This window comes from Talaromyces atroroseus, assembly GCF_001907595.1.
Source record: "Talaromyces atroroseus strain IBT 11181 chromosome Unknown scaffold_10, whole genome shotgun sequence".
NCBI lineage: Eukaryota > Fungi > Ascomycota > Eurotiomycetes > Eurotiales > Trichocomaceae > Talaromyces > Talaromyces atroroseus.
The window spans coordinates 682,077-707,512 of record NW_017971442.1 but is presented as its reverse complement, the minus strand read 5'-3'; the positions used below and the strand labels follow the sequence as shown (position 1 = coordinate 707,512).

The 25,436-nt window shown below is 47.2% G+C and overlaps 7 protein-coding genes across 7 annotated transcripts; 6 read left to right on the top strand and 1 right to left on the bottom strand.

Moving 5' to 3' along the window:
• Positions 1-641: 641 nt before the first annotated feature.
• On the top strand, positions 642-4,169 carry UA08_07041 (hypothetical protein; the record flags this gene model as incomplete). Its single annotated transcript, XM_020261938.1, has 5 exons — positions 642-695; positions 758-1,334; positions 1,397-1,845; positions 2,370-2,642; positions 2,700-4,169. 5 exons carry the CDS (start codon positions 642-644, stop codon positions 4,167-4,169), a joined length of 2,823 nt encoding a protein of 940 aa, XP_020117548.1.
• Positions 4,170-4,879: 710 nt separating this feature from the next.
• UA08_07040 (hypothetical protein) lies at positions 4,880-7,696 on the top strand (the record flags this gene model as incomplete). Its single annotated transcript, XM_020261937.1, has 1 exon — positions 4,880-7,696. The coding sequence occupies one exon, from the start codon at positions 4,880-4,882 to the stop codon at positions 7,694-7,696; it is 2,817 nt and encodes a 938-aa protein (XP_020117551.1).
• Positions 7,697-8,182: 486 nt separating this feature from the next.
• UA08_07039 (hypothetical protein) lies at positions 8,183-9,710 on the top strand (the record flags this gene model as incomplete). The annotated part of the gene is made up of 2 exons (XM_020261936.1): positions 8,183-9,377; positions 9,442-9,710. 2 exons carry the CDS (start codon positions 8,183-8,185, stop codon positions 9,708-9,710), a joined length of 1,464 nt encoding a protein of 487 aa, XP_020117550.1.
• A 567-nt stretch (positions 9,711-10,277) lies between these two features.
• UA08_07038 (hypothetical protein) lies at positions 10,278-13,697 on the bottom strand (the record flags this gene model as incomplete). Its single annotated transcript, XM_020261934.1, has 5 exons — positions 10,278-12,670; positions 12,740-12,958; positions 13,026-13,097; positions 13,166-13,453; positions 13,538-13,697. The coding sequence occupies 5 exons, from the start codon at positions 13,695-13,697 to the stop codon at positions 10,278-10,280; spliced, it is 3,132 nt and encodes a 1,043-aa protein (XP_020117747.1).
• Positions 13,698-17,152: 3,455 nt separating this feature from the next.
• Positions 17,153-18,708, top strand: UA08_07037 (hypothetical protein; the record flags this gene model as incomplete). The annotated part of the gene is made up of 4 exons (XM_020261933.1): positions 17,153-17,240; positions 17,311-17,475; positions 17,541-17,765; positions 17,933-18,708. The coding sequence occupies 4 exons, from the start codon at positions 17,153-17,155 to the stop codon at positions 18,706-18,708; spliced, it is 1,254 nt and encodes a 417-aa protein (XP_020117748.1).
• A 1,335-nt stretch (positions 18,709-20,043) lies between these two features.
• Positions 20,044-20,235, top strand: UA08_07036 (hypothetical protein; the record flags this gene model as incomplete). The annotated part of the gene is made up of 1 exon (XM_020261932.1): positions 20,044-20,235. One exon carries the CDS (start codon positions 20,044-20,046, stop codon positions 20,233-20,235), a length of 192 nt encoding a protein of 63 aa, XP_020117663.1.
• Positions 20,236-23,411: 3,176 nt separating this feature from the next.
• Positions 23,412-24,339, top strand: UA08_07035 (hypothetical protein; the record flags this gene model as incomplete). The annotated part of the gene is made up of 4 exons (XM_020261931.1): positions 23,412-23,483; positions 23,543-24,070; positions 24,134-24,199; positions 24,262-24,339. 4 exons carry the CDS (start codon positions 23,412-23,414, stop codon positions 24,337-24,339), a joined length of 744 nt encoding a protein of 247 aa, XP_020117664.1.
• Positions 24,340-25,436: the final 1,097 nt, after the last annotated feature.

The window sequence follows — 25,436 nt, the reverse complement described above, 5'->3', positions numbered from 1 at the left end:
GTCAAATATTTGTCCCTAATCTAGTCTTAATCCAGTCAGTTTTCAAAAGACCCAAAAAAGTCCAAATATTTACTGGAAGCTAAATGTATAAATATATCTATCCATGGACACTTTCCATCTGCTCTTACGTATACGAGAAAACCGTGAGTATAAAAGAACTCATTTACCGTGTATCGAGTTTTGCTCACCATGGATAAATATTAAAATATGGTCATACAATGAGAACTACTAGAGATATCTTACAACTTCGTTTTATAACCAAGCCAAGTCTGATAAAAGATGACGTGTCTTGGCGTCGGATATGTATCATGTGATCTCACCTCATGCTTGATTACCTGCAGAGAGCTTCTGATTGGCCCGATCGTTGCTCCTCCAGAATCAGATTACGCTTGCCGCCAACCTTGAAGTTTGTTCCCCCCAACACACTTATCCCAGCACTATTTCTCCCCATTATATTACGTTGCACGATGGCACTGCGCAATTTTTTGTATTTGCCGTCTCGCATTGTCTCCAATAATTCCCCCAGTAATATCAGACCCGCGACACGGCTTCTTAAACGGCAATTGATCGGGCATGGGTTCGCGACAGCTGCTTCGCCCACGAAGGGGACAAAGGGACCTACTGCGATGGTTTTTTTGAACATGGGGGGGCCTTCAAAAACCGCAGATGTTGAAGATTTTCTCAGTCGTCTTTTCGTGAGTCAAAGCGTACATACCTAACTTAACACAGATACTAACGTCAAGGTGAATCTAAAAAGGCAGATGGCGACCTAATCCCTTTAGGTCCGCTCCAAAAGTACATAGGACCCCTTCTTGCTCGTCGCCGAACGCCCAAGATCCAAAAGCAATATTCAGATATTGGCGGAGGGTCGCCGATTCGGCAATGGTCAGAGCATCAATGCGAAGAAATGTGCAAGATTCTAGACGAGATATCCCCGGAAACTGCTCCGCACAAACCATACGTTGCGTTTAGATATGCCGCGCCATTGACAGAAGAGATGTACAGTAGGTTGCTGGATGATGGCTTTGGGCGAGGAAATGGTGGACGAGCTGTTGCATTCACGCAATATCCCCAATACTCATGCTCTACCACTGGCAGTTCTCTCAATGAGTTATGGAAGTGGAGGAATAGGCTAGAAGGGCCACGCTCAGGTGAAGACCCTGCCGGTGCTATTCAATGGAGTGTGATTGATCGATGGCCTACGCATTCTGGCCTTGTAGAGGCGTTCGCAAAGAATATTGAAGACCAGTTGGCTACTTACCCGGAAGACAAACGATCATCGGTGCTACTCCTCTTCTCTGCTCATAGTCTTCCTATGAGCGTCGTCAATCGAGGTCCGTTATTCTTTCCTGCTTCTATACCGCTCCATAGACGATAGCTATGCTGACCAGAACAGGGGATCCATACACGGCGGAAGTCGCGATGACAGTCCATGCAGTCATGCAGCGCTTGGGATTCTCGAATCCCTACCGACTCTGCTGGCAGTCACAAGTTGGACCGTCCGCGTGGCAAGGCGCTCAAACTAGCCATACTGTTGAGAATTACGTTAAAAAGGGATTCACCGATATGATACTCGTGCCTATCGCCTTTACCAGTGATCACATTGAAACTCTCTATGAGTTAGACATCGAAGTGATAGGGGAAGCTGGTCAATCCGGTATCAAAAGGGCAGAGAGTCTCAATGGAAGCCCGACTTTCATTCGCGCCTTGGCCGACATTGCTCGGACTCATCTGCAATCCGGGGAGCCATGTTCACGGCAGATGACGCTTCGCTGCCAGGCCTGTACCAGTGAACGCTGTTTGGAGCAAAAGAAGTTTTTTGCCGGGGATGCGATGAAATCTCTTGTACGATAGATAATCAGTTACGGTTATAATATGTGGCACTGTAATATCTCGAAGAAAGTTATTAATCAGCTCAAAGGGGCCGACTCGTGTACAGTAATTGCAGATGTAACCAACACACGCATATTGAGGCTCGCTCATTCGTCCTTATCTTATCTGTGCGGCTTTCGGGTCGCCAAGGTGCCGACTTGTCGTACGGTACGGTATTCATGTTACCAACGGCCAACGCATTTGCGCAGCCCCCACAATTCCGATACGGTTTGATATGTAATCCTCATTAACTCCGTTCCGTGGCAGATAAGCGCTAGATTGCGTTGGTAAACTAAGTTAACTATGGCGGAGTCGTCATCCTGATTTCTCGTCACAACATCATACTTCTTATTCTGATGTTATCGATCGCTGGATTACATGTGTATACAAGATCCAGCGCCATTTTTACCGCAACTCGGAGCCTGTATCATAAGCCGAAGCATCCTCCCACGCGGGACATTCCATCCATGTGCATAGCGTGATAACATCATAAACAGACTCATTTTGCCGACGGTGCAGTTTCTATGTCGGGCATAGGAGGTGACGAAACCCTCACGGTGGATGCCGAGCAGGATGCACAGGTGCTACGCGCAAGGGTGTCTCCCCAGCACCCCATCTTGAATGATGTAGACGACCAATTGGTGCCCGAATTAGCTCCTCTGTTAGGCCCAGAGTCAGTGGACAGAGAAGACGATTTCATTGACAGGATTAATAAGCCGTGGTTGGGATGTCCGGAATTCGATGCAAAGCCGCCCTGGAGGCGTCCATCTGTATGAACGCACAAATCATGATCCTGCTCCGTTAAAACATGCATCTAACACACTCAGGTCTGGTGGATCATCCCTCCTACTGTTCTCTTTACACTTGCGTTTGGTGGAATAGCTGTTCCCAAAGTCAACCTCGCCCTTGCTGTCGTATGCCGAGACTATTTTGCTGATCAAAAGGCAAAAGACCCAGCCTTCACATATGCACCAGTGATCTTTGGGGACGACAATGATCAATGCCGTATACCGGCAGTTCAATCCATCGCGTCGCGAACTTTGCTTTACGTGAACCTGATATCAGGGTTCCTGTCGGCACTCGTAAGCCCGCGACTAGGCGAGCTGTCTGATAGACATGGACGCATGCCACTCTTGGCTATTTGCATTTTCGGCACTCTTCTGTCCGAGTTTTTCACCACTTTTCTTGCGGCCTATCCCGATAGCGCGTCGGTTAACTGGTTCTTCGTTGCTGCTTTCATTGACGGCTTATGCGGGTCTTTTACCTTGGGTCTTTCGTTGGTGCATTCGTATGCAGCCGATTGCACCTCTCCGGAGAGAAGGAATGTCGTATTTGGATTGATCCATGCCACATTGTTCAGTGGCATTGCACTGGGGCCATTCCTATTTGGACTCATTGCCAAATACAGCGGAGGCCTAGTGGCTGTCTTCCTTGCTGTTCTGGCTTTGCATGGAGTCTATTTCCTCATGCTAGTGCTTTTCATTCCAGAGTCTTTATCTAAAGACCGGCAAGCGGTTGCCAAAACGAAACATATTGCAAAGCAAAAGCGTTCGAATAGCACTTCCAGGCAAAACATATGGCGAGAACTGCATCCCGCCAATATCTTCAAACCTTTGGTGATCTTGTTTCCAAAGCCCAATAACTCAGGTTTATCATCACCAGAACAACGATCTCTGTTTAGGAAATTGCGCAAAAACCTTCTTCTGATCGCGGCAATTGATACGTTGATGTTTGGTGTAGCCATGGGTACACTACAGATCATTATTCTATACGCAGAGTATATATTCGGCTGGGGAAACTATGAGTCCAGTGTGTTCCTCTCAGTTGCAAACTGTGGGCGTGTTTTCACCTTGCTTGTTGTATTACCGGCGATAACGAGACTCTTCCGTGGGCCACAACAAAGAACACAGCCTAACTCTGGAAGTGACTGGCTGGACATTTTGTGCATCCGACTGGCCATTCTATTTGATCTCCTGGGGTATATTGGCTACTCGCTTTCAGGGTCTGGAGGGGTCTTTATATTATCTGCCGTGGTCGCATCATTTGGAGGAATGGGCTCACCAACTCTACAATCGTCACTTACAAAACATGTTCCTCCAAGCCAGACAGGACGGCTTTTAGGCGCAACCGGCCTTTTACATGCCCTTGCTCGGGTTGTCTCGCCTGTCATTTTCAACCTTATCTATAGCGCCACCGTCGGCAAGTTCCCTCAGGCTGTCTTTGTCTGTTTGGCATCGGGTTTTGCCCTCGCAGGCATTTTGAGCTGGTTTATTTCACCCAAAGGTTGCTATATCTGAAGATTCTTGTGATATTTCGATTGCTAACGCTCTCTTTACAGTGCATCTGCCAGAGACACCATCATCCAGTCCCCCAGAATATACAGGGGAAGATGTTATTGTAGACGCGTGAAGTTCCAGTATACGAAATTAGAGCTGGCCACTAAGTGAGAACATATCTGCTACCAATGCTGTACTGGATATGGCATCTTTTTCTTTTCTTTTCTTTTCTTTTTTCCCCTCTCGTGTTGGCTTCATCATTTATGGGTCGTGGAATAATATTAGACTGCATAAGGATATACATGCTATGGCGTTTTGGATTTACTGAATTGGCAATTTCTGCGATATAATATTTTCTTCGTCTTCTTTGTTTGCCCTGAAAAGGAAAAAAAAAAAAAAGAAAATACTAGAGATGTGTTGTAAATCAAAAAGTGTCGTATGATGTCGATGTCTTTGCCTGAGGCCTGCACACTAAACCGGAGTAGGATGGCAGCTCGCGGAGTCTTGGCATGCCAGGTTCCGATTCCGAAAAAAATCCCCTGCGGCATCATCACCACCAGTAGTTGCTGACCTTCAACACCTTCCTCAAAGGATTAATTCAAGGTGTACCTTGCCAATTCTTTAGCTCTCGCATTTTCTCCGTTGTCATTGTCTGAATTTCCAGCTATACATAATTCCTAATGTCAAACCATACGATTTCTTGAATCTCGCCCATCCAAACACCTCGGGTCATGCTACCGCAGCATACCGGAACCGCATTGGTCCCCTCGAGGAACGCCCTCCGAGTCCTACGTCAATTAGCCTTAGCAGGATCGACAATTGGAGGCGTCTGCACAGTAGCAGCAATCACCTACGATGCTCACCGCCGCGCCTCCATCGCCGAGAAAATCGTCCAGAACAAGCGGACCATACAAACATCAGCACCGTACTACAATGCCACCTCAGCGGCGAGAAAACTGGCATTGATGGTAGAAGCGGCAGAAGCCGGGGAATTCGATGGATTGGCGTCTTTGAAACAAGGTGGCTGGAATAGATCATCTCACAACCATGAGCATGAACATCCTTCCAGTACTATGGTCGAACAGGCCAGCACAGAAAACAGAGTAGTCGAGGGCTCGGGTTCTTCTGGCTTTTATTCGGATATCCCACCTACTTTCACCGAGAAAGACTTGCAATCGGCAGCTCAAGATTTGGAACGGGCAACCATGACAAAGTCTTGGTTGATGGATCGTTCCGAAGCCATCAATTTTTCTGTCTACGACCTAGAAACTATCGGGTCTTCTATGTACGACCGAGCGCCGGTAGAATTACCGAATTTATCTTCGGAGCAAGGCATCGATATTCAATCAGAAGAGTATTGCCAAGCAATTCGAGCCATCCGTGATCTTTTCGAGAAACGTCAAATCATTGAAGCCGCAGAGCTGTTCCTGGAGACACACCCGCAGACTCTGAAACGCCTATCTGCAAGAACACGAGAGCTCGCAGTGAATATTTTCTACGCTAATTGCTCGGATGACAACATCTGGGTGGCAAAGAGCTTGTTTGAACGCATTGAAGCTCTGGACAGCATTTCGCCTCGAATGTGGAAGTTCTTGGTGATTGCTTTGACCAAATCCGGGGCGCTCGAATCAGCTGCGCAGGTTATCTTAAGGTATCGCGATGCGATAGATATACCTTTTTATCTTGTCGAACTCGTGGTGAGGTGTCTTCTCGAGACCCGACGTTTTCAGGAGGCTTCGATCGTCATGTACAGAAATGTTGCCCACGACAAGGAATGCAGCCTATGTGGTGTGTTTTTGCATAGTATATGGAAAAAGTCAAGGAATATTGACCTTATGAATCGGGAGTTTGAAAAGATGCTGTCAATCATTGGGCGATTTGACATAGAGCCAACCGCAAAACTATTCAATCCTATGATTAAAGCCTATATTCAATTTGGTCGAATAGCAGACGCAGAAGCCCTGGCAAATGACATGGAGACAGTATATGGCGTTACGGGGAGCTGTCGGACCAAGGGTCTATTGCTACTTGGACAAGCGTTAGCTTGCAATTGGAACGAGGTCAAGGAAGGGTTAGAGGAAATGCATACCCTGGGGCTGACGTCTGACCGCAACTTCACGCGCATTTTCACCTCTGTTTTTCTAGAATTTTGGCCTATTCACAACGCCGCAGCAATACGCGAGTTCTTTAACAAAGCCGTCGAAAAATACTCGCTCAGGCCTGATCAAGTGCTCTATGAGCATGTTCTGAGAGCCTATATCCAAAAAGGTGATGCTGAACTCGTTACGGAACTGGAGAATCTTGCTCAAACTCTTCAGTGGGAAGTCAGCTTGAAAGAAGATGAGTTTATCGAAATGCTACAAGTTGAGCGACGTAGTATTGAAGGCAGCCACGTGGGTTTCTGGCAAATGCTTCATGCAGCACGGATTAAATATGGCCAGTCAGCAAGTTCGCAACGGATCATGGGCTATGACCAACGTTCATTGCCCTGGCGGGAAGCGAACCTGATCCCAAACAAGGGAGTATGGCCGAACTGGTACCGTCGAGCATTAAGTGGCATTATGACAGACAGACCTATTAATCAGTACTCGGCGTTGGACAAACAGATGGCTCATTTTCTGCATGCCGGAGATTTCGACTCGGTTCTATGGTGTTTTGAGAATGCTAAAGCTGCCGGGTTTGTGTTCAAGTCGTTCCATGTGGAACTAGCCGTTATTGCTATGCTTGTGGAAAAAGGCATCGCCCCGGCTCGTCAAATAATTGAAGATCATTGGAAAGATATGGAAGCTGATCTCCCCGTTATCCCCGTATTCTTCTCTCAAATTATGGAGGTCGATGCATTAAGTGATATCGAAATGCTCAAGCTGGCAGTATTCCATTTCTACAATATGTGCTGGGATATGCCAAATCTCGGTTTAAAGCACCATTTTATGAACAATATTTCTACTCGGCTTATCGATCAGGGACAAGCAGATGCTGCATTGGATTTACTAATCGCAGCGTACAAGTCTCGCTGGGGCCGCCAGATAAAATTTGACGGAGCTTGCATGAGGACTCTTTTGCGCGCTTTCGTCCAAACCGGCCACCTCAAAGGGGTCCGGTGGTGCATTTTGACGGCAATAGCCCGGGATTCAGCATGCAACAAGGACTTCGTTGTCGACGCGCGTCGAGCTCTGGTTACGGGGAATCTGCGAAAGGCGGGCTGGTCATCGAGACGGGAACTGCGTGTATCTTTCATGCAGCATCTCGGCACCATAGTGAACACGCTACATAGAAAAAGCGAGGGCGACCCTGAGCTGGCCCAGCTTAAAAACAACAAAGGCAGGAAGAGAATGTCTCAGAAATTCTACCATCCACAGGGGCACAAATGGCGTAACGACAGTTTTCCATCTCTGCAGAAATTGGTCCGGCATTGGGACGAGGAGCGTGAATTGGAGTGGATAACTACACCGCCCACCAACATCTTCCTGTCAGAGGAAAAGACATATAAGGTCTGGAACCAGCAGAGCGTTCTCGCCAGGGAGGAAGAGCACGATGTCGAGTCATAGTCACTCTTTCTTCCTTCTCTGTATCAACTGTGCGGTATCATTGCAGCACCATGAAGCCCAGCCTATGTATATAACAATGTAGCAATGTAATACTAAATACATCCATTACGTCGTGCAAGTGCATGTTGCCATGTGTGGACTCATAGCGTGTAGAGGGGCATATAAAAAGGGTCACCCTAATCCCGCGGGTAAAGTCGCCTCCGACGCACGTGCAGGGAAAAAGTCAGGAGATAGATCGGGGCAGCAATCACATGTCACGCCACCCGCAGCAGGAAGGGGACCCCCCAATTAAATTCGCCGGAATTTTCCCTCTCCTTCAAAAGGCAATCACTTTGATTTATCACTTCGTTGTTTCTCTACTGGCATTGGCATGGTCGAGCTCTTGTCCATTGCTCCCTGCTGATTGACGCCTGTCTGTTTGTCTGTCAGTTTACTACACTCGTTCTTATCGGTCGGTCGGTCGTCAATTTTGCTATTCAACCAACCATGTCAGTCAGCACCGCCGCTACCACTACAACCACAAGGCAGCGACAGCCCTCAATACCCGTCATCGCAGTCGGCAATGAGGACGACAAGAAGCCGAGGACAACGCATGAGTCGGATATAGTTATAATTGGCGCTGGAATAGCCGGCTGTGCTCTTGCAGTTGCGCTTGGGAAACAAGGCCGCCAGGTGACGGTGCTGGAGCGGTCGTTAAAGGAGCCCGATCGTATCGTCGGCGAGCTTTTACAGCCTGGCGGTGTCCAAGCACTCGAACAGTTGGGTCTACTAGATTGCTTAGAAGGAATTGATGCCATCGAAGTGGATGGTTACGACGTGATTTTCAACGGCAAAGAAGTCGAGATCCCGTACCCTGCAGACGAAAAGACAGGTTCCCTCCCCAAGGGCCGCAGTTTCCACCATGGCCGTTTCATCATGAAATTACGAGAAGCTGCCCGGGCGACGCCGAACGTGACGATAATCGAAGCTACTGCAACTTCCCTTATACGATCCCATTCAGATGTTATCGGAGCAGAAGCAACAGTCAACGGCAACACGGAGCACTTTATTGCGCCGCTAACCGTCGCTGCCGACGGATATGCCTCCAAATTTCGGAAAGACTTCCACCCACATACACCAGAGGTCAAGTCGAAGTTCTGGGGCTTGGAATTGATTGACGCCGAGCTTCCAATGCCGCTTCATGGCCACGTGTTTATCGGTAGCGGGCCGCCAGTGCTCATGTACCAGATTGGAACACATGAAACACGGGCGTTGATAGATATACCAGAAAACCTACCTTCAGCCTCTGTTGAGAATGGCGGGGTGAAGGGGCATATGAGGAACGTGGTCCTGCCATCCCTCCCAAAATGTGTCCAGCCAAGCTTCCTAGCTGCCATTGAAAAGGGCCGGTTCCGATCGATGCCCAACTCATTCTTGCCTTCTGCAACGAACAAAACCGGCGGATTAATCATCCTCGGAGATGCATCGAATATGCGCCATCCGCTGACTGGCGGTGGCATGACGGTTGCTTTCAGCGATGTTGTGGTATTGCGAGATCTGCTAAGTCCCGAGAACGTGCCTACCTTCAAGGATACGCCTTTAGTGAGAAAAACCATGAAGACCTTTCACTGGCGGAGGAAGAACACCGCATCAGTCATCAATATACTGGCACAAGCTTTATACTCTTTATTCGCCGCAAATGGTACGTACCTTGACCCCGCTCCATCTAACAAAGTCAAAGTCAAGACGCTAATACTTGCTCCCAGACCCCAACCTCAAAATCCTCCAGCGCGGATGCTTTCGTTACTTTGAGATGGGCATGATCGAACAGCCCTGCGGCATGTTAGCAGGTCTCATCAAACAGCCCACAACGCTGATACGGCATTTCTTCGCCGTCGCTTTCCTCGCGATTTGGATCAATATCACTGAAACTCCCATCTATCTTTTCCCGCTGGCGCTGTATCGAGCTGGCGCAGTTCTCTGGACTGCTTGCGAGGTCATCATGCCATATGTTTTTGTGGAGTTGCAGAGGTAGATGGCCGTTTTCCCTCTTCTTTTCTTTCCCAAGAGAAGCGGCGTTTGTTTTTTTTTTTTTTGAGTTCTTCATACCCCTACATGTACAATAATAATCACCAGTATCTGTATATCACTTCATATATTTATTGCCATTGCTGATCACTCCCTCATTCACTGACAGGCAATTCTTGCCCTTTTTATAATACCTAAGTACAATGCTAATGAAGATATTTCAATCAAACAATCCCACTAAACACGGAGAGAGAAAAAGAAGCCCATTTCCACATACATCAAAAGTAGAAAGGGAAAAAAAAAAAGACAAGGAAGACAAAATGATTTTCGCTGGCCTGAAATGCAAACATCCTCGATAACGCCTTCTAGAGGGTTTTGAATAAACAAACAAAAAACAATGGAAACACCTCAGACATTATGCAGTGAAATATTTTTTGAGCGTGACTAACCGAAAAGTATCACCCCAATCGAAAGTAATCCTTTGTGTGAATCTGAAGATCTCCAGGGTCAATTCGGCCATGCAAATTGATGAGGCCGAAAGAAAGTTCAATCACGACCATGTCTGTCTCCTATCTCAACCACCCTTTCTGAGGGATTCATCCAACGGTAGAGGTTCGGCCAAATTGGAGTGTTGTGTCTCTACCATAGACTTTGCGTTGCGCTTATGCTTCTTCTTGGTAGTCTGCCAGCCTCCATTGACGTGATTGTGGTCCCGGCCTCCTGCAGGTAACGGTAATCCGTCAGGTTTGCGTGGGAGCGAAGCCAGTTGGGGATCTTTTCGACTTAATGAAGATAAAGATGAGACAGCGTGTGTATCTTGGGAATTCTTCGTCTTGAATTTATGGTTGTGGTGCAACCCATTCAACTTGTCTGAATCCAGGCCGTTTACACGGTTCCGTGTTGTAGGTGAAGATGGCAAGCTCTCTTTATACGATGTATGATTCGTCGTTGCCGAAGACTTCTCGGTTGATTTTCCTTGAGACCGTTGATGAACAGCATGCTTGGAGGGCAAGTCACCGTTAGCTTGACCTGACTTCGCACTCTTTCGTTCTGAGAATGACTTTGAGTCTTCAGTGCTGCCAGAAGTCGTCACGTGCAACCCTTGGAGCTGGCTGCTGAGAGCCGAATCAGGGCCTCTAACCACTTGTTGTTGTTGTTTATGAGCCGCCTGATTATGGCTGTCGTGTTCACTATTCGTCAAAGAGAAAGGATCCATCTCGAATGTGGTTGGTTCATGGACTCCGTTTGAAGGAACATCGGGTTTCTTGGATGGCGAATCCCAGCCTACTGCAGTCTCACCAAACCCAGGAGCCGGTTGGTAAACATATCGATCTGTGTAATCGTCGCGAGACGATGCTTTCGACTCCTGAGGCGGGACGGAGCCATCAATGATTAGAGGCCCACGGTCACGAGGAGCTTGTCTGGGTATTGACAGAGCACGGGGTGAGGCGGCCTGGCCATTGGATGCAGATCCATGGTCTGACGCAATACCAAAAGGATCGGGATACACAGGCATGGCTGAACGATAGTCCGCAGTTTGAATATAGGCAGTGGCAGGAAGAGACATAGCCATCAAGTTTTGATGGTAATTTTGCGGCATCACATAGTATCCGCCAAATTCTGTGGTTCGATGATCGTCAAAGAAAGTAGGGGTGGGTACCGTCGAAACCGAAACAGACTGCAGACTTGAATCGGTTTCGGTACGGCTTGGAGAGCCCGGCGGTAGACGTTCTCGTGAATTACGAGAACTGTCATTGGGTATCGATGAGTATAACGGAGTCAAACCTTGCAAAACTGGAGAGTGTACTGATCTCGCAGGCTGTGAATGGGATCGCAATGATCCACTCGGAGAGCCATTAGCAACGGATGACCGGCGATGGTTACGACGAAGTTCAGGGACAGCATGAGAAGGTGACGGAGACGGCGGGTTTGTATTGCTTCCTTGAAGATTTTGTGGGGCGACTTGCACGTAAGCTGGAGCATAAAACATTCCTGGGCGGAAAGAGGTCAATGGCGGATGGTTGACAGTGCCCGCCCGAGCTCGAGAGCTGTCATCTGTGGCGACCTCGTGCTGTGGAAATGAAAACTGAATCAAAGGTTGGCGAATTAGCACAGGTGGAGGCCGGCCAGTTAAAAGAGACTGGTTATGTAGCTGCATTCGCAGCTCCTGCTCTTGGGCCTGGAGAATTTGTATTTGTTGGTACAGTTGATCGTGGAGTAGATACTGCGCCTGTTGAGCATGAAGGTTATTCATGTCCGGTGACAATTGGATATGATTTGAACGGAAGCTGTTCCCAGTCGTGGTACGATTTGTCGCACTGGAGGAACGACGTGACGAATTATTGCCACCACGACCAAATTGATTCGAATGCCTGGCGCCACGGCCGCCGCCTCTACCACCCCGCCCAGATGGTTGCGAAGATATTGGAGCAAGGATCGGTCGAGGTTGTGGAGCTGGTCGTTCGAAAATGCGCTCTTCCTCAGGTGGAAAGACGAACTGTTCACAGCATTTATCTAGATCAGCCTCGGAGATGGCTTTGAATGCCCTGCGTAGTTCCGTGTGTAAGCCACGGAAGGACGTATCATCGGCTGTATTTCCCAGGTTTCGAATTGTATTGAACGGCTCTTCCACACATAATCGATTGTTTTGCAAAAGATGCCATCCCTTGCCCTCCTTCGATATTAATTTACCCTGCCGGACAGAGACGACGTGCTTTTCATAATTCATCTCATGGCCGTAATAACGGAAGAAGTGAAAAAGTAGCTCTCCTAATGTTTGCGTGTTATATTGACCATAGCTTCGTAAGGATTCGAGATCATCGTCAAATGATACTTGGATACCATCAATGATTTTCTGGGGTTTATGAGGGCGCTGTTGCAGGCTTGGGAGAATTGGTGGATCACGAGTTTGCAGGAAATTTATGATCAGACATATCCAGGTGTAGGAACTCAATGTGCCTCCTAGTGCTATATATCAAGTACATATAAAAAGTCAGCAAAGCACATGCAAATGATATCACCAAATTGGATACTGACCAGCATCATTGAGAACCCTCCTTTTTGTCCAGTGCTTGATTATCATAGCTAATGGGCGGACACGCTGATCGACATCCACGTAGGTGCGGATCATACGTGTGTTTTCCAGAGCTAATGTGTTATTCACGTTCATGTCACACGCCAATTTCAATTGCGGGTCCCATATCTTCACGATTGGCACCCTAGCATGAGAAACACAAACAACTCGCTCCATTCCATCTTGATTCAAAGAAAAATGTCAGCCATGCACTTATTATTTGAAGTGATAACAGACAGTGCATCTTACGCTGTGCCAAAACCTCTGCTAATAAGCAAACATTCTCTAGTTGCTTAAAGGAAGTGGTGATACAGATATCAACTATGAACATTAGCGTCAGGGGAATTTCACACAGTAAGGGTCATCGTCACACAGGTGGTTGCAAATACCATCAGAATCACTTGAGCATAATTTATTCCCCGAAGAGCCAAAGACGTGAACTTTGATGTTATTGCCTGGCCACTGCTTGTTAAAAAGAGTTTCCAATTTTTGGACAAGCTGTCGTCGGCGATCATCACTCTCAGCGGATGGCAAGAGTTGCGTATAGAGCTCTTGCATGTCTGCACTTAACCTCGCTTCCTCTTGGCGGCTAAGATTTTCCTTCAACCCAATTTTGTCCTCGGGTAACAAATCGCCTCCGATGCTGTACGGCATCCGCCGGCGGAAATATGCCATTGCTGTTTCATATTTGCAGCCGCCGAGGGGTTTTCGAAAAGACGATAGAGAATTCGTTTCAGACTGTGTGGAACGTGGGGACGTACTTCGTCGCCGTGGTGACGGTGACCTTGAATGGAACGATAATCCACGGGAGTGCTGGTATGGGGTCGAGGGAAGTGAATTAGACTGTTGCTGATTGAGAGGTGGTCGGGGAGGAAGGTTTCCGTCTAACGCTGACGTTTCTGTCGGCGAATGCCATGCCATGTTTGATGGCGATTGTGATGTGGTTGGTGTCGCACTTGGACTCTGGGATTTTGCAGCAGTCCCATGAGTATTTTCTCGCTGCATTCAGAGAATCCAACGTTACTGAGAAACGTCCCTCAAAAAAAAAAAAAAAAAAAAAAAAAAAAAAAAAAAGGCGTCGCCCGAGGAGCTGATGTGGATTGAAAATGACTGATAACTGATATAAGCCGGATTTCAGATAACAAAATTCAAATCACTCGCAAGCATCAAGATATGGAAGTATGTGTGGCGTCTGTAATTTCGGCGCGGGTCGGCAGGAGATTGCCCTATGGATTTGAACAGTTTCTTTCACTTTGTTTTCACTTTGTCCTTGTAGCTTGTCCAACCGGCTAGCCGACAAAAAGAGTGACCGGGTATAAGACCTGGAATGGCATGCAACAGAAGGAGGGAATATATGCGTAAGGAGAAAAAGGCAAATCTATCCAGTAGACAAGTTTTGAAGATCTCAACGAGGCGGTGCCGTTCAAATGGTGAAGCAAATGTGCGATTGACGCGAAAAATCGAGAGAGCACTACTACTTGCACGGAGTTGTCAGTATGAAGTGATAGAGAAAAGAAAGTGAGCGCAAGGAGGGCGGCTTCCTCTGACCGCCGAAAAAAAAAGACCGGGGGAAGAAAGGGCTCAAAATGTAGTCATAAATGAGCATAAATGACTCTTGTATGTTTCTCGCATCCCCTCAATTTACCCGGTCCTGTGGTCGACAAGTTCTCCTGAGGCGAAGCGACATGCGTAAAAAGAAAAAAGGACTTACGCGAGAACAAGGGAAAGAGAGAGAAATCACCGCGAACCAGGCGGCTCCGCAGACGGCTGATCTGTGTAGAGAAGAAGCTTGGATTTTTAAGGTTTCCAAAACAGAAATCGCAGTAGTAGACGAGAGCGGGTGGGAAAATGGAGGAGTCGAGGTGATGTTTAACTAGTCGTAGTGGCAGGAGTATCGGTACGTGGTGGTGTACTGGCGGTAGTCCCCGTGGAGGCAGCGCCGCCAACCTAAACAACTAGTTATGTTATGTTATGGCAAAGAACGCCGCTTGCCTCTTCTCGGCAAAATGAGTCAGGAAGAAGAAGGGACAAACGAAAGGAAATAAAAAAAAAAGAAAAGGGAATCTTGAAATCAGAGGCTGGAATGTCTGGAGTGGGTTGAATTTGTTATGGAGGAGAATTACTTGGGGGGACTCGGCGTGACCAGAAGAGCCCGCGCTAACTACTTTTCGAGGGAGGAAACTGCGCGAGACGGACTGTACGTACCGTTACGGGGGCAGGTGCGGCCATGGGGTTGGTCTTTCCCTATGCGTCGGGCGGGAGCCTCAGGCAGCGCTGCCATCTTCCTTTACTGTGCGATAATTTCTGCCTTTCAAGGCACGCCGCCACATTCTAAACGGCGTTTATACTGCAACTACGCCGCGTGAATACTACATGGCGGTGCAATCAGCGGCACATTCAACATATGTCGCGGCAAAAGCAACGTTCAAGAGATCGAGACAGGAAATCCGAAAGGCATTTGTCCGTAGAGCTGGTCCGGGACATGAGGCATAACATGGTATGCATCGTTCTCTAGCTATTCCCACGAATGTATACATATACGTATCTTCAGCTGGACGTTACACACCGTATAATTTCTCTGTCCGACTAGGTACTTAGTTAGTACACTTCGCTCCTCGATGCTGGCGTCAGACAGAATTCCTACAAAACTGAGATGCTCACTCATATCGCACCTGAACAAGGGAGCAATGTTATCAATCTCAGTGGCGCTGGATAGTTGGCTATGTACTGGGTATTATATCATATCCGCGCCGAAGAAATTTCAGATTGCCATAGAATGCATTCACTCTTTGATCCCTAACCAAACAAATAGGCTTGAGAGGATAACTACATACTATATAATTATATGGATGTCACCCTGAACCTATCCATACCGTTAGAATTGCTACATACTGCACAGTTACGATGCTGTCACAAGCCGCAGACTGTAAGCTGATTGGACAGGCTTGGGGCTAAGTCGTAAAGCCGATACTAGCGCGTATGAAAAGCGCCGTATCAGCGCGAAGGGAATAGCCAAGACTGGCTTGGATTTGACTTTGGAAGTCAAATTACTCGGTATTAATACGTTGATCCTTACTAGCGCCCGCGGCTCGTTGGCGAATGGGCTGCAGTGCTTGCGAGGCAGTTTTTGACCTATTCTAGAAGCCCGGGAGAAGTACGGATGTATAAGAGCATGTCATATAACTATCCAGGGATTGTATGATACTGCGTGTTGGATGCCGAAATAGTATCCCCTAATCAAAAGCGCAAATCTCCGGTAAGCGACTGATCCATAATGGTAACTACGTCGTACGGAGTTACGACGCCGTTAGCACTGAGCAGTCTGAACAAGTTAGACGCTCTCCACCGAACGGGGCTGCGTCCTCCACTGCATCCATCGCAGGGGAAAAAGGAGTACTTCACCGAGCGCAGTTCTGAGGTGTAGTCAGGATGGCGCCGCGAGGTTTATTAAAGAGGCAGGCAGCCGGAGTACAGCCTCGAGACGAAACCAAAAAAGCAAAATAATGCAACACCAAACAAGAAATATGAAAAAATCAAACGAAATCTAGTCAGTTAACTACTAAATGATACATGATTATTAAATAAGCAAGCTTGCCCTCAACTAAACGTTAAGCCGCTAAGGGAAAGCCCCCCCCAGGAAAGGCGCTGGGAGGGCAATCTCGCTCCCTCCGTGTCTCTCCGCGGCCTAAGCAATTCTGTCCTTCTCTTTTTCTCTGCCGCTCTCTCTCTTCCCCCCCTCTTCTTCCTCCCTCTCAGCCTTGGTTGACATTCCTTTCTTTCTTCCTTACCCCCCTCCTCTTCTTCTCTTCTTATTTTCCCCCGGTCTACCCGGTCGTCCTACGTCAAGGAATCGCCGTCCTGCGTTTGGCGCACTACCCCGATCAGCTGTCGTGGTAGGGGAATCCTAAAATTTTTCCACGGGTCGGTTTACGGTTTGTGTTTGGTGTAAGTGAGGTCTTTACTATGGTCCTTATTATTAATCCTATCATCGTCTTTCCACCTGTCCTATTTTTCTTATCAGTCCCTCTGTCGTTTTTTTTTTATTCTTCTCCGGCGCTGCTCCTTTCGTCCCTCCCCTGTTATTCATTATCAGAGACGATTCTCGGCAATCGGATGCGTCGTGCGCCGACGGAGCTTCGAGAGGAAAAAAGCACACCCCTATATCATCGCTGTCACTGTTGGCATCTTCTATAGCCACGCTTCGGAATTGCCTTTTCTTCTCATTGATTACCGATGTTCCACACTGGCTGTGAATATCCCGCTTACTTGTGTGTGCTGTCGACCCAGAGCCCTCGAACGGATTACCTTGGAATATTTGTCGAACATCGCCTCACCCGCCTGAGCACCCCTTCTCCCCCTCGGTTTTTATCACAGCCATGTCGTCCGCATATTATGAGCCACAGGGCTGGCAAGCCCCTGTTCGTCAAGCGTCGTGGGAACAGCCCGTCCCCCCATCTCGGTCAGGTAAGCAGAGTTGCTTCCGATAATAAAAGGAAAACAAAACCGAGGTGCTTATCTTCATTTCGCTTCCCAGGCACCAGCTCAGTCTCTCAGAGGGATGAACCGTCCGCCTTCTCATCCCAGTTCGACGAGGTAGATCGCGCAATCGATAATCTAGTCAAGAGTGGGAAACTCTTCGCCGGATCGCGGAGGGAATCCATGCCGATGATGATGATGGGGCGCCATTTTCCGGAATACGGTATGACTCGCACGACCAGCAATTGAAAAGAGTCGTTTCTTTGTCTAATCGCACGCTTTATCTAGATCCCCGTATGGCAGGAGGCATGCCACCCCAGCGTCACCATTCGGTGAGCGATTTCGACCAGTCTCGCATCCACCCAGGAACAGCCCTTCAGGGATTCTATGCTTCGCAGCGCTTCCAGGGTCGTCAGTCCGAAACAGAGCAGATGCTGCAGGCAAAGCGCCGAATGGCCGCACAGCGTGAGCGAGAGCTCCGCAACTATCACCAGGAGCAGCAGTACAATCGAAGTATGTGATGAACGCCGCTTTCTATTTTTTTTTGTCACTAGCCCTTACCTTTCCTTGTCTATCTTTATTTGATCTTTCCTTTCTTCTGTTTGGCGTAGCGAAGCAGCCTCTTTTTCTTTTATTTTTGTATCATACAAAATTTTAACATATCCTTTCTATTTTCAAAGGCCTTCTTGCTGAGATGTCGGGAAACAAATCCGACCGCTCTCTGAGTCCCGCTGCAATGAGCGAGGAAAGTCGCCGCGAGCTGATTGCACGCCAGCATCGTGCCTTGTATGGCAATGAAAGCCCGGCTTTCTTTGCCCCGGGTTCTCTAGGGGATGATGCCAACAGTGTTCGCGCCGACAACAACAGCGGCACTCCAACTTCTGTCAGTGGCGGCGTTCGTGGACCCTCCCCTCGAGCAGTTGATCCGTTTGGTCCACAATCCGAAGGACTGGCCCAGGGCAGTGGGCCAAACTCGTCTGCAGCAGGCCGACAATCCCCGCGAGGCAGTACCAATAGCACCACTTCTCCAAACACCGGTGCCAACCCTTCATACGGTCTGTACGACGCCGCCAGCGTTGAGCAGCCTGTGACGTCGACTTCCTCTCCTGGAGCGGACTCGCCCTCATCTCGTCAGTTGTCATCCAAGTCAGCAGCCGCTCCTATCGGCTCTGTAGGACCCATTGGCTCTCGACCTTCTCAGCCAGCTACTAGCCAGGCACCCAATCCAGCGTTCACTAAGCGGTCCACTACGCCGTTACCTTCGCCATTAGGCTTCGGATTTGCCCCTAATGAAAGTGCCAATACTGTCAATGAGCGATCGACATCTTCGGCATCCAACCCTACCAACTCCGGACACGCCGGTGGGAAAGAGAACGCATTCACTTCCGGATGGGGCAGTAACAGTGGTGTCTGGGGTTCCAAGAACCTTGGAGTACAGGCCTCTGTCTGGGGTTGATCTGACTTGACCTCTGATATTTTCTTCCTTTTCTTTCATCTCTCTCTCGGGTTATACCTGCAGTGTATTCGAAGCACCGTTGGCGTTGTGAGTTGCAGCATTGTTGGATTTAATTGGCAAGAAGTTCGAGTCATTTCTTGGGGCGACAAAAGCGAACGTACATATTATGTGAGAAGTCAAGGCAGGGGTATTTTTCTTTACTCTTTTCAATCTGTTTCAAGTTTTCGGTTATGGGAAATCGAGTGATATATGGGATTGTCATTTTGTTTCTCTATGGAGCACGGCTTGTTTGGATGGTTTTTGCTATGTGTTTGTTGTTTGTTCACTTTGTTTTGGCCCCGGACTGGTTGGCACAGGATTGGCACAAAAGGGGTGGGTTTCCTTTTACTGGGGTTTTCTCGAAGGAGTTTTCTATTCCCATTATTCCCAATATTTGGTCTGATGCATGCATCTCTGGTCTCGTGTTTTTCCTTACCCACTGTTTTTCACGTCTCGGCCCTCATCTTGTTTATTTCTTTTTTTTGTTTCTTGTTCTGCTGCCTCATTTTGGGAGTCTCACCATACTTTTGAGTCTTTCTGAGCGTTCTGATGACTGCAGGTTCTGCTACATGGAAATGGTCTTCTGTTGACCGTTTGGGGTGTCTTTCTTCTTTTTTGAATATTTTTTATCCCCCCCCTCTGGTGTAGGTAATTTCTATTATTCCTGTCTTATATCACTTTTCTCTTTTCCTTCCCTTTAGTTATTATTGGATGTTGCACCAAAGGATTCATTGGTATATGGTACATTAGTACACTACAATTTGTACAGGAGAGGAGACGGGTCGGTCAGTTAGTGACCCAGTCGATTAGTTCGGTTAGTATATGCTTTCTTCGGTGTGAGATAATTTATAATGTATGCGATTGTCTATTCGTGTATTCTCTAATTGTCCAATTCTTAGGCCTAGGTATGATTTGCGCCTTTGAATATCAACCTACCGTACATGCTGATTATGACTTCGTGGCGTATATAGGTATACCTATTGCAGTTGGGGTGCGAATTGCCATTCCGGGCAAGCCTGTTTGCACAGCTTTCCGATTTGTTCACCCAGAGCATACATGCCAAAGCATACAAACCTGGCAAAGGAAGCAAACACTTCATACCTAGAGAACTGGCATATGAATCGCTGAGACTGATACGAGTAACTGGAAGAACTCCGGATATCGAATATAAATAGACTCGATGGTACCCTGGATACCTAAAAGTCTGTCTATTCACTAGTCATAAGAACATATGCTGCCCCGATCCATCACTATCCTTTATTCGGATTAATTTCTGACAGTGAATCGAGCGCCGACATGTCCACCATGGAAGCCATCGTCATATCCCGACTCGACGGCCCATCGGTCCTCGAGTATCAACAAATGCCGAAACCAACACCCACTCAAGGCGAAGTCCTCATCCAAGTCAAAGCATTTAGCCTCAACTATGCGGAGATGCACATGCGAAAAGGCGAATGGGACGAATGGAACCTAGTCACGGGACTGTAATGCGTCGGCGCGGTTGAATCATGTCTATCAAACGAAATATCTATCGGAACTAAAGTAGCCGCAGTCATGGGATGGAGAGGCAACCGTCCAGGCGGCTACAGGCAATACGTGACCGTGCCAGTCTCAAATGCCATACCCATCCAGACATCGTTGTCGTGGGCAGACCTCGCCGCATTGCCGGAGGTTTATTCAACCCGATGTGGAGCCAAACGATAAGAGGCGCAGCTTCTACCATCGGCCAGGCCGCGGTGAATCTCGCTGTCAACGCAGGTACCAGAATCACTGCAACCACCAGACGCAGGAACGATTTAATATGTTGCAGAAAATGGGCGGGGAAGAATCGAAGAATCTAAAATTTAGCAGAGGCAACTAGCGTCTCAATTCCCTGCAGACCACACATTTGACAAAGTACTCAACTTGATTGGCAATAGTGTCTTGTTGGAATCGATTAATCTCACTCGTACGGGCGGTCGAATGCTGCAAGCAGGATGGTTGGAGGCCTGGCGCCTGTGCCAGAATTTAATCCTGTGGTGCAGATAAAGTCTGGCATTCAATTTTGTTTGTCCCATAGTAGAGTCCTGGGATCCAAGGATTTCCCTTTGTCTGCCATACCTTTGCAGGAGATTATGCGGAAGCGGGAAAGAGGGGTATTGGATGCTAAGTCGACGCATTGTTTTGAGTGGAAGGATTTTCATAAGGCGCATGAAATGCTCGATTCACACGATGCCGGAGGGAAGATTGTCGTTAGGCATTAATTCTAAGATACTTATCTAGATGGGTTGCGGTAGAACCTGGCTATAAGGAAAGGCAGGCCACCCTATATTAAGTCTATTCAATGTAGGAGCAAAGGGCATTCAATTTGTTGATAAGTTAATGGATTAATATCAGAACACTCTTCATCTCCAGGTCAAACTCACGTCTAGGTATATTATTGCCCTGAGAGGCCCTACGTTCTACTCAACTACCCTACTACAGAAGAGGTTAGTATTTAATGGTTCCCAACCAGGTATAGTTGCCGTCTGCCGAGTAAGTTAGTAACCAATCATCAATATATAGAGGCCCACACCACCCTTAACAAGTCCACCGATCCACCGATCAGCTGTTGTAAATCTGCCTCCCGACGACACACTTATCACGTTTGCTGCCTATTTCCTACCCCTATATGCACATGCTTTTAGTCTAGTTGATTCTTGACATTTGAACTCATCCGATGACTAAGCTTTGGCGGGTTTTGAAAGGGTTGCAAGGATACTAAGCCTAGTTATAAGTAGGTACATGTGATGTTGGGCAGTACTAAAATCTGTGGTCATCTAATTCGTACAGTTGCAAATACTCACGTTTAGTTGGTGTTCCCATCGTTATTTTCCGTCGTTGCTGTGGCTTTGGAGTAATGTGCCTCGTCAAGTCCCTGGTGCGTTTCACGACCACTCCAATGGTCTGTCATGTCTTAGGGGTGTTGTAAAGGTGAGGTGCAAAAGATCTCTGCAAGGCGTTGAAAGGAAACAAAAATTATATCTGGCCGGTGCGCTTATTTCAGGGCTCCAATTCTACATATTTAACAAAATCTATATTCTAGCAGATGGTTTGCAAAAGGATTGTTCAATGGTCCTTCGCTGACTATAGGCAATGAACATTCTTTCTGAAGACAAATTCGCATCGCGATAAATCTCCTTGGACCTGGCAGGCTTTGCAGTGGTATCTTGGTTGTGTTTGCGAGTTTCTCCGCCTTCGGCGCATGCACGCAAGCGCTAGTTAAGGTACACTAGAGCCTCGCGCATATTGAGCAATAACGGGAACTATTTTCACCTTCCATAGCGTGTTTCGGTGCCCTAACCAGTTCTGGCTCCTTGATGTGGAGTGGAGGTGTATGCACTGTCACCAAGAAGAGCGCCACACAACTTTGTAAATGTTGGCGAATGTGGATGTATATGGTTATAACAAATACATACCCTAGTGCTAGCAATTACTTTGATCCCTGCTTCTCTAGATAAGAGCCTTTGCAAAAATGAGGTATTGAATACAAATATGCCCGGATATTAAGATGACCAAATGATTCCTCACTGCGATGCTCAACATCGACCAATAGTAAGTAGAGTAATTATCAATGTATCGAACTATGAAACAAGGACAAGATGCCAGGATCCTAGCACGCATAATCATAAAGCAGCTGTTAATCAAGAAGATGCTAAAAAGGGAAAAACAGAGAGTGGAGACGACACCCGATGATATTCTATCAGGCCATGAAATAGGAAAAAGTATGATTCGTCCATTACGGCGAACTCTTAAGGCCAATAAGATGTTGCTGGCGTTTTCTAGCAGCTATTAGGGTGCCCTACATGTAGCATCCGAGATCCTGAGAGCTTGTAATTGAGGATGAGAAGGCATCAAGGACTCAGCGCAACACCTATTATTTTGGTAGCTATGTCACAATAAACGCCCTGCAGGGACGCCTGCAGGACACAGACAAACTGACAAATTCTTCGACTGCCTTGACCAATCAATCTTGCCTGCTGCCTACTTGCGACCCTATAGATTCCACAGCACGGGCTGCAGCCAACACTGATATAGACAATGGAAAGAACGGGGAGATCAGAAACAGGGAATTGGAGTCTACAGGCTGCTCGTTATTTGTCAATATCCCTTGCGTTACGTTTTGAATCCACGTGATTCTTCCCCAATGGCATATCGCGACGTTTGATGAGACTTGGAGCCCGACCTAGGCGCTTGGATTATAGTCCACAAGTGCGTGAACACGGCAGATTCTTCAATCAGTCTATTCCTATTTTACGCTAATATAGTTTTGATCTCAATATATCAAGCTAAGCACATCTGTCCTCAAAGGCTTAGTATCGTGCATCTAGATACTATATGCGGTCTTGACTCGAAACGTCTGGTTATGATTGGCGAGCGAGAACTGTCGATACAGCAGTCAAGTTTCTGGGAGTGGTCCCTGACATGGATATGATCCGTAGTGCCGTACCAGAGCCTTTTTGAGACAATGGTGCGATGCGGTAGCTATCTGCGATCTGGGGGCCGCACACCATCTATTTTTAGGCAAGCGGCCTTTTAAGAGGTATATAACCCCGTGGATTAAGCACGTCAAGAATCTCTTTTGATGTGCCAGGCTGTGTTGGGACTGGGTTTCAACTATTGTTCGTTTCTCAAGAAGTACAATCATGGCGAATCTTTTTGAGAATATCGGAGAGATAGAGGTAATGGGAGATATTTGGAATTGTACTGCCCAATCTGTATGTCGAGCTCGACTATTACGATTACCGCTTGGATGCGCTCTAACCCTTGCTGCTAGCCGCACAACAACGACGTCAACATAATCGCAAGAAATGACCAGTTGATGCCTCTCGGAGGTACTCAGTATATGGGCCCCGATTACGGTTATGTTCCTCAGACTCTGCTTGACAACGGCATGAATTATCACGGCACAAGCAATATCAACGCATATCATGCACCATTTCTGCTTGAAGATCTCAATGTGGATCTAAATGTTGATTTTGAGCAAGATGGGACGATGATGCTCGGCGACGACATGTTTGAATCAGGGCGCGCGTCCCCTTGCCTACTCCCGCCGATGAATATCAACGTGCCAATGCAGCCTCAACCTAAAACTAGGCGGGATACAACACGAGAGAAAACAAGACGCAAATCCGTTCTACATACAGAGAATAGCTTTATTCAGAGCCTTCGAGCCCAGAATATACCTTGGAAGAAAATCTCCGAGTTATTTTCCCAGCGATTTGGCAAGGTTATGAGCAATGCGAGCCTCCAGATGCGCATGATACGCCGACGGAAAAGGGCAGGGATATGGAGATACTCAGATGTATGTGTGTTTCTTGCTTCTAGCATTGTTACTCCTTCGGTTAGCTCTAACATTTCTATCCAGATCAAGCTGCTTCGTGAGGCCTACAATTATTGGGAAACAAAAAAATTCGCTATCATTGCGAGGAAGGTAAGGCACCAGCCCTACTGTCTCTTGATAAGAGGACCCTGTCAACTGAAAATTACCTGCAGCTACAGGAATTAGGAGCTTCGCAAACATATACGGAGCGGCAAGTTGAATTTCAATTACAGCATTCTCAGCACGAATAGGGCAGAGATGATAATTAATAAGCAAGGATATATATCTCAGTCGTTTAAAGATTAATTTGAGACACAGCAACTCTTTTAATATCCATTTTGACTGAGGCAGGAGTACTACACATGGGACGGCGGTGATGTATTTACTCGTAAGTCGCCTGGTATCCAACTAGAATTCATAGTACTGTACAATGGTCCACTTCCTAACGATGAGCTGAAGCATGGTTGGTTTATCATACAACGTTTCCGCAGCCTCCTTTCATAGTACGACTTGCAGTAGAACATGCATGTTTAACCGACTGTATTGCACCGCATTAGCATTGGTGGTTTTCACTGAATCCATGTAGTTCCTAGAATTCTACTGACTAGTAGTGGAAATACCAAGATTGAATAATTTCTAGAACCCTCATCAGCGAAAACAATGACCTTGCATGACAATTCTAGCTGCATGTGAATACAGTAAAACCGGTTCATAACGTACTCCGATAAGGCGCCTTATATTTGCGCGATAAATCTGAAAATTTTTTTGATTTTTGTCAAGCTCATAGGTTTCTAGAGCCTTCGCTTTTGCCAGATCTCCTTTTTCCTACTGATTTGAAGTCATTTGGACGGTGTTTTTGGTGTTTTATTTGCATATGACGACTGAAGATCTTTCGTTGAGCCGGAGCGCACCCACATCGGGAGGGGCACGGGTATAACGGGAACAATTCTCCACTTTACCCGGTAATCAAGCCAGTAGAATGCTCTAGAACTAAAGCACCGTGGGTATAAGGCCCACTTCCACCTCGTTCTTAACGGAGGCAGAGGCTATAATTAGGATAGCCAATAACATTGCTTGAATTTCCCTTTATATAACTGCGAATTGATCTGTTAACATATAAACTGGGTTTACTGTATCTTGAGGTATTTTTTAGTCCCCGCCAGTCACTTGTGACATTATGCATAGTGTCAGAAATTGCAAATGAAGTCTGAATAATACCCTTATACCTCCCCACAAGGGACATTCCTTTTTGGTATAGAGATATTTTTGGTTCGACATACTCATAGCCTCTATCTAACGCATGCTCAGCCAGTGCGTGCAACACCTTTCTACTTCAAAATCTGCCTGG